The 13,570-nt window shown below is 42.5% G+C and overlaps 1 protein-coding gene across 4 annotated transcripts in view; it reads left to right on the top strand.

The window, feature by feature from the left end:
• Nucleotides 1–2,054: 2,054 nt before the first annotated feature.
• LOC5573556 (TRPL translocation defect protein 14) overlaps nucleotides 2,055–13,570 on the top strand; it is a 93,782-nt gene continuing 82,266 nt past the window's right edge. For 3 of the 4 annotated variants that reach the window (XM_021844021.1, XM_021844022.1, XM_021844019.1), the window contains exons 1-2: nucleotides 2,055–2,398; nucleotides 2,489–2,562. In XM_021844021.1, coding sequence (XP_021699713.1) covers nucleotides 2,499–2,562 — 64 coding nt within the window. In that variant the 5' untranslated portion in view covers nucleotides 2,055–2,398; nucleotides 2,489–2,498. Of the gene's footprint in view, nucleotides 2,399–2,452; nucleotides 2,563–13,570 lie in introns of all 4 variants that reach the window. The other variant, XM_021844020.1, reaches the window with a different exon arrangement.

Raw genomic sequence — 13,570 nt, 5'->3', positions numbered from 1 at the left:
ATTGCTATTTTTATTACCACTTAGACTTAAGTGATCTGAATTTCGTCTTTTTCAGATTTCGCCTTCGATTTCGCTGCCCTTTTTCGAACACCGCCGCCCATGCAATAGGATCCTAAAATATTTAATGAAATCTTGTTTTCATTTAATATCACGAAAGAGCATGTTACTGCAACTACTTTAGCATTTTTTCCCGCTCAAATAACGGATATATCATATTAAAACTTTAATTCAAAAATTGGATCCATAAATGAACCTTGACATTTGAGATCATGTTTGACGTTCGCTTAGTCGACAAAAATGCCACAGGGGTTCAACTTTTTAAAACCGGGGTTGTTCCTTTCTGACATTTCGGAAGGGACACGGAAAACAAAATACACCCAAAATTTGAGTTTAAACCAAGGCGTGTGACAAAATTAAAAAAAAACTTAAAAAATGTTTTTCGGACTTAAACCATCGGAAAACATTAGAAAATTGAGTAAACATATGTTTTTGACCTAAACTTAAGCGTTTGGCACCAAAATTGGGACAGGGCTTCAGGACCCTATTTACTCGAATTCATCAATCAAAAGCCAACAAATGTATGCTAAAGAGTTATTTGTGTAATATTTCCTATAATTTGTTTACCACATACTTGCTATAATCTCTTAATTCATCTCGTAGCATCATACAATATCTGATTAGTTATGATATTGTCAATACGACAATTTGAGAATGTTTCCGAGGACGCAGCTGCAGTGCTGCCGGAATGCAATTTCTATTGTTAAGGAATGATTCAAATATTACGTAATTATTTGATTTACAACGTTAATAATCCATTTATCGATAGATTTTCGATATTTTCTCACCAATCAGTCGGAAATTCATACATTTTACTCAAATGGAGAAAACTATCGATTTTTGACGATAAACTTTAGAAAATTGGGTGTTGCTCGAATCTAACATTTAAATCTACCCTTTTCATGAATAGTTGACAATATGTAAAATTGAAATTTACGGTAGCGATGACGATATCGATGACGGAGCCACTTCTCCGAACGGAGAGCTCCTCACTGCTTTTAAATGCACAAACCATTACATTCTATATTATAACTAAAGGAAGGTTGTAATTATGACAATAGGGTCCTAAAATGTTTAATGAAATCTTGTTTTCATTTGATAACACGAAAGAGCATGTTACTGCAACTACTATAGCAATTTTTCCCGCTCAAATAACGGATATATCATATTAAAACTTCAATTTAAAAATTGAATCCATAAATGAACCTTGAAGCTCTGTCCCGATTTCAGTGCCAAACGCTTAAGTTTAGGCCAAAAACACATGTTTACTCAATTTTCCAATGTTTTCCGTTGGTTTAAGTCCGAAAAACATTTTTTAAGTTATTTTAGATTTTGTCACACCCCTTGGCTTAAACTCAAATTTTGGGTGAATTTTGTTTTCCGTGTCCCTTCCGAAATGTCAGATAGGAACAACCCCAGTGTTAAAACTAAAACCCCTGTGGTGTTTTTGTCGACTAAGCGAACGTCAAACATGATCTCAAGTGTCAAGGTTCATTAATGGACCCAATTTTAAAATCAATGTTTAAACATGATATAGCCGTTATTCGAGCGGGAAAAATTGCTAAAGTAGTTGAAGTAACATGCTCTTTCGTGTTGTTGAATAAAAACAAGATTTTATCAAACATTTTAAGACCCAATTTCAAACAAAAAATTATGCCAAAAATCTTTATATCAAGCGTGATGTCCAGCTATTTTCAGGAGTGGCAACGTTGCAGCACGAAATCAAAATAAAAAAATCGATTCCGCGCTCATCGCTCTTGAAGCTCTCGCCAAGCTGCGTCACGAACACTTGCTCAAAGCTGCTGGCGGAAAACATGCCCATATGATATTGCCGGGAACAGCTGATCGTGGATAATATTTTCCACCAGAACTCTTAAGTAGTATTGGTGACATGGAGCATGTTTGTACCCGAGCGCAGAAACCGCGCTCTCCGCCCGCTTATCAACCTGCTGCTCTCTTTGCTTGCCGATGGCAGAGAGTCCACTTTGCATCACTGTTTGACAACTCGGTCTCATTTGGCAGTGAAAAGTCGCATGGATTGGACACGTTTTTCCCATGAAAAATATACCTAAAAATAAATCTGCAAAAATGTATATATACCAAGTTATTTGATAATTAAATCAACAACAATCCCCCGCAGTGTGAAAAGTAGTGTTCGATTTTGTGTGCTAAGTTTTTCGATTGTGCAACGCAAGAAAAGTGCGGTAAAATCGCCTAACTGCTGCTGCTCTTCCGAAAGCCTCCGTAAAGAAAAAAAAAAACGAACGGCATCTCCAATATCAGGAAGCGATCCGAAATTTAGCATCGATTCTTCAACACAGTTCAGCAGTGAAAACGCTTTGTAAGCATCAGTTTTTGGGTTATTTTAATAGAAGTTCAGAGCAATCAAGTGAAGTTTTGTGTAATCGCCTTTCTTCGGTTCTCATCTAAGGATCAAGATCATGAAGACCACCATGGAAGGATCGGCGGAAGGGAAGAAGGTCTACAAATTGGTTTTGACTGGAGGTAAGTAAGGCTTATGTGCGCAGCGTTTTCTCCCCTTTCTTTTGCATTTACGTATGACAAAGCAAATTTGCTGGGATATGACCATTAGTGATACATTTCTGGAGTAGTTCCCCGTGTGCTGAGTTACTGATGCGGTCTTGGGTGATATTTATGGATACTGTTCAATGCTCATTTGCGCCGGGCGAAGAACTTCAAAAAGCTAGAGCAGAGGCTCCCAAGTTTTGGTTCACGGTTCATGTTTTTTTGTATGTTGATATCTGAGTGGGTTTAGGCTGCATGCCACTTTCTAGGTCAATTATTATGCAAAATTTCAGCTCGAATGGTAAACACATAATATAATATGAATACAGTAATGTCCCGATTTTGTCAGCCCCATGCTGCATTTATGGTTGCCAAAATCGTGAAAGAGCTAAAATCGGGAAAAACATTCTTGAATGGTTTCATGTTTTATTTTAACTTAAAGATTTAGTTTTATGATTCTGTTCATAAAAAAAAAAACATTTTTTTACTTTCATTTTCTATGTACCGTAATCCAAGGTAACATTGATCAGTTTCATGGATAATGAATCATTAAAATAACCAAAACGGCCGCTATGGAAAGCATAGATAGCGCCACCGTTGTCTTGTGTGTTGACAGAACAGCAATACTGTCACAATGTTAAATCCAATATACAGTGGCGCGGTGAGCACTTGCAAAAACTACCTTCAATGATCCATTATAAATTCCACATTTCAAACTTTCGGTCATTAGATGATTGTATGTGTTTAGCACGGCTCGGTCAAGTTGTTTTTCGCCCGTCTATTTCTTCCTTTAGTCACTGTATTTTCCGGAATTTCCGATATTCGGCGTTTTCGGTATTCGAAGTGCGGTCCGTGGAAGGCGACTCCGGTGAAGATTGCGTTAATATCAGTCCGATTCCGCGTTAAAAACTCTTCTGATATTTTTTTCTGAGGATAACCTCAATGTGTGAAAAGACGAACACTAGCGTTTCTCCGCGCCGCGAGCCCAATTCCAATTGGATTTGTTGCTGATTGTGAAAGTATCACCAACACCATATGGCGAAAGACATATGCGGAACCTGTGGACAGGAAGAACCAACACAAGCAAGTTGCAAAAAGCGCTGTAAGCGGAAAAATCAAAACATCGGCTGGATTTCGTGTGACAGCTGTGACAAGTGGTTCCACACCGTTTGTGTACGTGTCAGCAGTCTACTACTAGCGGATATAAGTAGCTACTGGTACTTTTGTGAAAATTGCACCGTTCGCGGAACGCTCGTTCAGAAGCAGGTTTCCTCTCCCACTGGCCCAACGAGCAGCGACCTAGCGAAAATCACGAGCACCATCAGTGAGCTTTCGGAGGAGCTTGTGAAAGTGCAAACCGAGCTGGAAATTTGTCGGTCTACGTGCAGGAAGCAAATTGATAAGCTGAGGAATCAGCTCCAAACGTCAGAGCAGTTGAACGACAAGAATTCAGCGCAGCGTGAACTTGTTGCTGACATTGAGAAGAAATTGGAAGTGATTGAATCGGGTGCCAAACTTGCGAACACCTGTCTGCGAAGTGTGAACGATCACAGGATCGCTATTAACAAAATTCCCTTTCGCGAGGGAGAGAACGTTAAAGTGCTAGTGAAGTGTGTTTTCCAGTGCTTGGGCATCGACGAGGCAGACTCCTGCATTTCCAGCTGTTTCAGGATTCCGGTGAAGGCCTCAAAGTGGTCTGACCGTTCCATTTCACCAACCATTGTTGTCGTGTTCAACTCCAAAGAAGTGAAGGAGAAGGTTCTGAAGCTGTATTTCGAAAACTTCACTAAGGCCAAACTTTCTGCACTTCAAACAGGTCTTGCTCTGGAATACAGGTTTACAGTTAACGAAGTTCTGTCTCTTCATTCCTTCCGAATCAGGAACCTTGCGCTAAGGCTCAAGCACAGGAAACTCGTTGACTCTGTGTTTGTGCGGAACGATTCAGTATCGGTTCGGCTACCTAACCATAAACGATACACTGTGGTTTCCAGCAGCGATCACCTTCTAGAATTGACTGGTCGAAACACGATTGGTGAAGTAGCTGCTGTCGACGAATCGTCCCTCTTCTTCGACGCCGTTTCTGCCAACAGCTCAGCCAGATCGCAACAATAACGACAGCAATACCTCAATACAATACCATGACGAACAGCAACAATCTTCGAGTTGGCCATCTGAACGTACGTGGGCTCGAACGGCACATGGATGGAATAAAACTCACGCTCAACAAAAAGCAGTACCATTTTTTCGGACTCAGCGAGACCAAACTCAAATCATCCGCTCCGGTGGGCCCTATAAAGGTACCGGGCTACAACTTCATTCGTCACTCGTTGCCTGCTGGAAGGGGGCGTGGAGCAAAAACCTGTGGAGGAGTGGGTTTATACGTAGCGAAACATATCAAAGCCACACCAGTCATTAAGTCATCCTTCGACGCTGCTGTTCCAATTGCTCAAAGGTTGGAATACTTGGTAGTCAAGGCAAAGATCAACTATTGTGACATTGGGATAGTAGTTCTCTACAACCCGTCATCCAACAATCCTAGTTTTATCCAAAACTATGAAAAACTCCTGCTGGATCTGCTTGAACTCAACTTCGACAGAATCTACATAGTAGGCGATTTCAATATTAATGTCACGGCGACCCAGTTGTCATTCAACAATTTGGCAGTAAAAAGGCTACACGACGTGTTCAATTTGACTGTTCTGAATACGCCACCCACTCGGATTACTGACACCACCGCGACAACTATCGACCTCCTAGTCACAGATTCTCCAAAAACAATTGTAAAATCAACTACCGCAGCGGGTAGTTCTATCTCGGACCATGAAATCGTCTATCTCATCGCCGACATGCGCGTAAGAAAACCCACCCCGCAAAGGGTAATTTTCCGGAACTTTCGAAGAGTGGACCAAGTACGTCTGCAAGCTGACTTTCAATCCAGAAACCATCAAGCAATCCTGGAATGCGAAGACGTTAACAGGAAAGCCGAGCTGGTTACGAGCGAATTACAAAGTCTCCTGGATCGTCACGTTCCGCAGACAACAGTCTTCGTTCGTGATGAGCGTACTCCGTGGATAACCAACGAAATCGTCCAAGCAGTGACACTCAGAGACCTGGCATTCAAGCTGTACTCGAGGAATCCGAACCGAGCCCGGGGAGATCGTCAGTGGCGGGACTACTGTGTTAAACGTGATCGAGCAAGTACCCTAGTGACCGCGGCGAAGCGACGGTACGCGGACAGAAATTTCTCCCCAGACCTTCCTGCCAAGAAGCTGTGGTGTAATTTGCGGAGGGATGGGGTTCACAACAGTTCAAAGCAGACCGCATCTGATACTCCTATTGACGTCGAACAACTGAACCAGTACTTTTCCGAAGGCCATGTACAGTTGACTGGTGGACAGCCGTTGGACCGCTCTAATTTGAGAAATGGTAATGCCGTAGATGTAGGATCCAGACCAACGCTCCATCGTTTCAGATTCAGGCATACCGACGCAGTGGACGTAGCCAAGAAGATGTTCGAAATTGAAACCAATGCAGCCGGATCCGACAACATCCCAATCTCATTCGTTAAAATGCTATGCCCGTTTGTCTTCCCTATCCTCGTGAACCTGTACAATGCAACAATCGATGCCAGGACTTTCCCCACCGTGTGGAAAAAAGCTATCGTCACACCATTGCCTAAAACTTCCAATGCGACCGAACCAAAAGACTTTAGGCCAATCAGCGTGCTTCCGGCGATCTCGAAGGTTCTAGAGAAGGTCCTCCTGGCCCAGATCACCGACTTCCTAGACTCAGCAGATCCATGCTTGCTCGCTAAACACCAGTCCGGATACAGAGCCCACCACAGTACCACAACAGCGTTGACGAAGGTTGTACACGACATTTACAGCAACCTTGACAATAACTGCTGCACTGTGATGGTCCTCGTGGACTTTTCGCTGGCCTTTAATTGTGTGAGGCACACTAGGCTACAGCAAAAACTTCGACAAGAATTTGGTTTTGACGAATCTGCTGCCCAGCTGATTGAATCCTTCCTCGGAAACAGGAGCCAAGCAGTCAAACACGGCGATGGGTTATCTACGGATAGGAGACTGTTCGACGGCACTCCGCAGGGATCATGCCTCAGCGCGCTGCTGTTCGGCATGTACATCAACAGCCTACCCTCGGCGCTAAAATGTGAGTACCACTTGTATGCTGATGACCTTCAAATTTACGTGTCTGGTCCTACCGAGAACGTAGATAGGCTGGTCCAAGCTATGAATGAAGACCTGGCGGCAGTAGCGAACTGGTCATCGGTCAATGGACTTTCTCCCAACCCAAGAAAAACCCAAGCGATAATATTCAGCAAAGACGGCCAGGTGGTTCCGGGGGCTGAAATCAAGTTCTGCGGACAAACGATCACCTTGAGCACTACAGTTACCAACCTTGGCCTGCTGCTGGATAGCAATCTGAAATGGAAGGAGCAAGTCAATCGAGTAACCATGAAGGCATACAACACTCTGCGAACTTTCCGCCGTTTTGGATCAGTTCTATCCCAACCAGTGCGCCTCAAGTTGGTGCAGGCGGTGATAATACCAATGTTCACATACTGCGACATTGTGTATCATCCTGGTCTCACGGTTGCATTAAAGGAGCAACTGCACAGGTGCTTCAAGTCATCCATTCGATTTGTGTTCAAAATGAATCGGTATGACACAACTGCAGCTGTTCGCAATGCGGTACTCGGCCACGACCTACCGGAGAACTACCATCGTCGGATATGTTGCTTCCTGTACAACGCGTGGAACAAGAAACTTCCCGATTACATCCTGGAACACCTGCAGCGAGGTCAAATGGAACGAGCGAGAGCATACCTGCTTCCCAGGCACACCACCAGCGGAAAGAAAAGCGTCCTAATTTCTGGGATCCCCTTCTGGAACCAACTGCCTGCCGATGTCAAAGGCAAAACATCGATCCACTCATTCAAGGAGTCCTTCAGACGCTTTCACTAGTGATAAGAATTAGACGTACTTGACAATCAATTGTACTTCGATTAATCTTCCTTTGTATTTTTCAAAATGTGTTCTTCCTTGACCTGATTTAAAGTGTAACTAACAGGCCTACGTTATGTTAATAAAATACAATTACAATTACAATTACAATTGTATAGACAAGGCCAATGTCATAATTGACTTTATGCACCTAATGTTGCCAGTCTATACTGGGAGTGCTACGTGAAGCCCAAGCAGGACAGTTCGGTTTTGCGTCGTCGTTTGCGTCGCTGGAGATTTTTTTTTCCTGTTTTGGAGCGTCTTGCTGGTTAGTGCTTCGTGAAGCCCAAGCAGGACAGTTCGGTTTTGCGTCATCCGATAGATTTTGCTCACGGTTTCGCGCGTGTTTTTGTCGCCGGAGATTTTTTTTTACGCGTATCGTTATTTTATACAATCCGATGACTCTGGAGGGATCGGTTTTGCTTTTTACTGGCTATTGAGCAAAAATATTACTGCACAATCGACAAGCATTTCGCGAAAGACTATTTATACTATAAATAAACTATTGTTTTCTCTTTTGATTGCCGGCTTTCAAAAGATTAAATTGAGAACACTTAAACAACAAATGTTTATGGTCTATCGCCAGCTTTCTAGGCGAATCCTGACGGTGTCCGGCCATTTGGCCGAACGCCGTTTGGCCGAATGCCATTTGGCCGAAAGGGTCATTTGGCCGAATGCCGTTTGGCCGAATCATGAACAAAAAATCAAATTGCTACAACTCTGATGTGTAGGATTCACAAGTGTAACCCAATAACTGATAAGCTAATTAATTTGTTGATTTTTATGATGTGATGGGACGTCATGTTTGTCACTATATAAAAGATCCAAGAGAATGATAACATCGACCCTTTTATTCAGGACGAAGTTGTGAACTCCACACTTCACGTTAAGACTCTGAGGTGATGATTGATTCGCCACTGGATTACCAATGGTGTAATAAGGTTTCAAGAGTTTTTAATGATTTCCTTCTTTTAAACATAGACTATTCTTTCTAGTTATACTGGTTCCATTACTATCGGCAATGATTAACCTTATATTTAAATTGGGAATTTTTCCTTCTTTAAATCATCGGCAATTCTTTGTCGTTGTACTGGTGAAATAAATTATTATATGCATTGCACTTGTTTTAATTTTCATAAGAGATTTATCCTTCTTTTGTTCATAGGCTGTTCTGTCAAGAGGGAAATATTTTTCATAATTAATTTAATTAAAGCTTAAAATACGTTCTTTTCAAAACATATTTTTTTAGCTCAAGGGTTAACTTACAAACTCCGAAAAAATCATGCGATTTTACGTCTTTTGGATGCATATAAAAGAAGCGAGCCAAATGACGTGAATTTGTGTCTCATTTTAAATACGATGGTGTCTGATTCGGGAAATGTCAATCATAGCGGCATCATTTCCATGTCCTTCATCATGTAAAATTACATTTTTCTTTCAATACATCTTTCAGAACCCATTTTTACGTGATTTCATCACTTACATAATGTGCCTTTCAGTCATAATGTGAATTACGTCCGGAGTGATTTTCATTATTTTTAAGAGTGTAGATGAGATGTCACTCTTTTCTAAGATTAAAATTACAACTTGGGAACTGAACACTGCACCGTTTCTTGAATATAGCAATAAACGACTCGGTGAACACTTACGTCAAAGAAGTACACTGTTTCTCCGTTGTGAAAAGAAGAAGCCAAGACTTGTTGATGTCAGACCTATGACATATATTAGTTTAGTACGATTCGAGGGATCGAAGCAAGCCGATCCAGCAGAAGGACGAATAAGTTTTAAACTGTTTCAGTTACTGTCAAAAGTTAACTACAAACGCGAGTTCAAAACATCTTCTGGTGGCTATTACCACTAGCATAGCATTGACCAACTGCTTACATTTAGGATGTTCTTCTTTCAGCTCTGACTGTTTCTTCAACACTAAAAAGCTTATGTATATCAATGATGAGATTTCTTATTTTTATGAATAAGCTGAATGAGTTCTTTGAAATTCATAATATATCCATGCTAACTGTAGTTCACTTTTGTTTTCAATTTCGGCCATACGGCATTCGGCCAAATGGCGTTCGGCCAAATGGCATTCGGCCAAATCACCCGGAACCATCCTGACAATATATCTTCCCCAACCTCCAACTCCGTAGCACTTATGAGGGTGTCGCTGAGTCGGTGGCCTTTCATTAAGTAAGTGCTACATCAACATTTCCTTCCCCTATCCCAAGTTACGGTAAAGATGGGCGTGGCCGGGAATAGTGATATCCATGCTTTTAGTATTCTTGTTTATGATTTGAACAAGGTATACTCCCCTGCCTTGTTCCTGAAAGTAGTCAGGATGAGATTATTAAAAAGAAACATGAATGTTGCTAGTATCCAATCTACGAAGTATACCGTAACTACGCTAACGCTAATGTTGCCAGTCTATACTGGTGTTTAGTCGGATTAAAATAAATATAAATTTCGGACTGACAAAATCGGGCAAAAAGGATGCTATAATCGGGTCAAAAAGGGAGTTAAAATCAGGGGTAGATAAAATCGGGGTCTGACAAAATCGGGTAATTAGCGGAATTTGGGGCAAGTGTGCCACCCCTGATTTTTATAAAAACTACAAAATATATTTTTTCTTTGAGCTTAGCAATATGTTCCCTTATAGTTCATAAATATTTTTAAAATTATCAATAAGCCTCTGCTTTGTTAGCAAAATTAACAGGAAATAAAGAAAATTTCATTACAAGTAGAATCACATGAAGGTTCATTCGATGGCCGTCTTGCCCCATAAGGGTGGCACACTTGCCCCATAGTGTTGAAAATTAGGTTATTTTGGATGATATTTGAGGAGCTCCAAAACTAATACTTTTTGCAATTATTTTCTTTAAAAATGGCACAGTGCTTAAGAAAAGATGTGAAACTAACATCATGAGACTAAATTGGTGTGTTTTTTAAGTTTTAGACAAAGTTAGAGAACAATTTGCTTAAGGTGGCACACTTACCACAAATCCCGTTACTGTGTAAATATAATTATTCATTAATAATAAAAGTTTGGGCCTCGTGGGCGTGCGGTTAGTGTCATCAGGCATTAAAGCGCATTGTGTCACGAGGTGTGGGTTCGATTCCCGTTTCAGCCATTGCATCTTTTCGCCAGGAATGTTCCCACTGGAGCATGCTTGAACGTTGTCTAGTGTTAAGTCACAGTCTGTGCATCTAAATGGCTGAATACGATGTCCGTGTCTTATTTATATTATTATCAATACAGTGGCGTTCCGTTTTTGGCAACAAAATCAAAATTTTTAGTTGCCAAAAACGGAAGCGCGCCAAAATCGGAAACCATTTTTTTTAAATTTATTTTTCAATACTTGAAAAATAAAATTTAAAAATTATTATTCATTTAGTTAACATCTAAACAGATAACACTGAATCAACAATTTCACGCCACAAAACTCGGTTCGTGGCAGCATCTCTCCATCCTCGGTTCTGCCCCACGCTCGCCAAATCGATTACGCACTTTATCTGCCCATCTAACTCGCTGCGCTCCACGTCTTCTTGTACTAACCGGATCCGAAGCGAACACCATCTTTGCAGGGTTGCTGTCCGGCATTCTTGCAACGTATCCTTCCAGCTTTGGCCACCTTCTGGATACTGGGTTCGCCGTAGAGTTCGGCGAGCTCGTGGTTCATCCTTCGCCGCCACACACCGTTTTCCTGCACACCGCCAAAGATCGTCCTAAGCACCCGACGTTTGAAGACTCCCAAGTGCTTGCAAGTCCTCCTCGAGCATCGTCCACGTTTCATGCCCGTAGAGGACTACCGGTCTTATGAGCGTTTTGTACGGTACATTTGGTGCCCGACTTCCACTGATGATGCGCCTCCGTATTTCACGGCTAACGTTATTGTCAGCTGTCAGCAAGGATCCAATGTAGACGAACTCGTCGACCACCTCGAACGTAACACTGCTACCTAGGCGAGCCCTGTCGCGCTCGGCCTCACCAGCTAGCATGTACTTTGTCTTGGACGCATTCACCACCAGTCCAACTTTCGCTGCCTCGCGTTTCAGGCGGGTGTACAGGTCTGCCACCTTTTCAAATGTTCGGCCGACAATGTCCATATCATCCGCGAAGCAAACAAATTGTCCGGATCTTGTACAAATCGTAACCCGGCTGTTGAGCCCGGCTCTCCGCATAACTTCTTCTAGCGCAATATTGAACAACAGGCACGAAAGTCCATCACCTTGTCGTAGTCCCCGGCGGGATCCAAACGAACTGGAATGTTCGCCTGAAACCTTCACACAATTTTGCACACCTTCCATCGTCGCTCTTATCAGTCTTGTGAGCTTCCCGGGAAAGCTGTTCTCGTCCATGGTTTTCCATAGCTATACGCGGTCGATACTATCGTATGCCGCTTTAAAATCGATGAAAAGGTGATGCGTTGGGACCTGGTATTCACGACATTTTTGGAGGATTTGTCGTTCAGTAAAGATCTGGATGAAAGTGCGTGGGGTCGCCAGCCTTTTGTCATGAGAAAACAGCCTTAGTGTTGTCTTCCAAAGGTCTTCAAAGATATTAACTAGCCCTGCTACAACAAACCATCAGGTAGATCATTCCATCCCGGTATGATTCTGCAGCCATAGGTAATCCTTGCGCTGATGGTGGCTAAATAATCATCATCATCATCATCATTTGTCGTTCAGTAAAGATCTGGTCCGTTGTTGATCGGCCGTCAACGAAGCCGGCTTGATAACTTCCCACGAACTCGCTTACTATAGGTGATAGACGATGGAAGATGATCTGGGAAAATACTTTGTAGGCCGCATTTAGAATAGTGATCACTCGAAAGTTCTCACAATCTAACTTGTCGCCTTTCTTGTAGATGTGGCATATTACCCCTTCCGTCCACTCCTCCGGTAGCTGTTCTGTTTCCCAGATTGTGCCTATCAGCCGGTGCAGACAAATGGCCAGCCTTTCCGGACCCATCTTTATGAGTTCAGCTCCGATACCATCCTTACCAGCAGCTTTATTGTTCTTGAGCTGGTGAATGGCATCCTTAACCTCCCTCAAAGTGGTGGCTGGGCTGGTTGGTTTCCATCGGCCGCGATACTGTCGAAGGCATTTCCTTCGTTGTCCAGTTCTTCATAGCCTGTGCTCTCAGCGCCATTCAGGTGTTCGTCGAAGTGCTGCTTCCACCTTTCGATCACCTCACACTCGTCCGTCAAAATGCTCCCATCCTTATTCCTGCACATCTCGGCTCGCGGCGCGAAGCCGTTGCGGGATGCGTTGACCTTCTGATGGAACTTACGTGTTTCTTGAGACCGGCACAGCTGTTCCATCTCCTCGCACTCCGTCTCCTCCAGGCGGCGTTTTTTTTTCTCCCGAAAGAAGCGGGTCTGATGTTGCCGTTTTTGTCTATAACGTTCCACGTTCTGCCGGCAAACTTATTGTATGGAGATTCTAAAAATGTCAATAAGTTGCTTTTGCTGGACCTCTTCCCCTATTACTAGGAACAGGAATCGATAGCTGTTTGCTATAATCTGTACAATGCTATCGAGTTTGGGAGATAAAAGGTAATCATCCATATTATTGTTTACATTCGAATGCGCTCTCGATAGAAAACCGTTTTGCATTCCCGTTTACGCCAGTAAAATCAAGTGGGGCAAGGATTCGAACGAAAAGGATTCGATCGAAAGTTAAACAAGAATGAGGGTGAATGTCCAAAATATGATGGGGTCGAAAGTCTTATCGAAAACAAAATAAACTCGTTCATTCCCAGCTGCATCCCTTATAACAAAGAACTGAACATATTTTTCTATTACATTCAAGAAAATTCTATGATGCCATGTGATGAAAGAAAAAGGAGAGGTCTCTGCAACGTACGTATCCAACTAATCACAAAATCCAGTTGTTGCTAGGACGTGGCCAGAGCAACTTTCGATTGTTGAAGTATGTGTCGATTCTGTCCAAAAGGCAATGC

The sequence above is a fragment of the Aedes aegypti genome, chromosome 2, assembly GCF_002204515.2.
Source record: "Aedes aegypti strain LVP_AGWG chromosome 2, AaegL5.0 Primary Assembly, whole genome shotgun sequence".
Classification (NCBI taxonomy): domain Eukaryota; kingdom Metazoa; phylum Arthropoda; class Insecta; order Diptera; family Culicidae; genus Aedes; species Aedes aegypti.
Note: the sequence above shows the minus strand (reverse complement) of the source record. Positions and strands in the feature narration are given on the sequence as shown.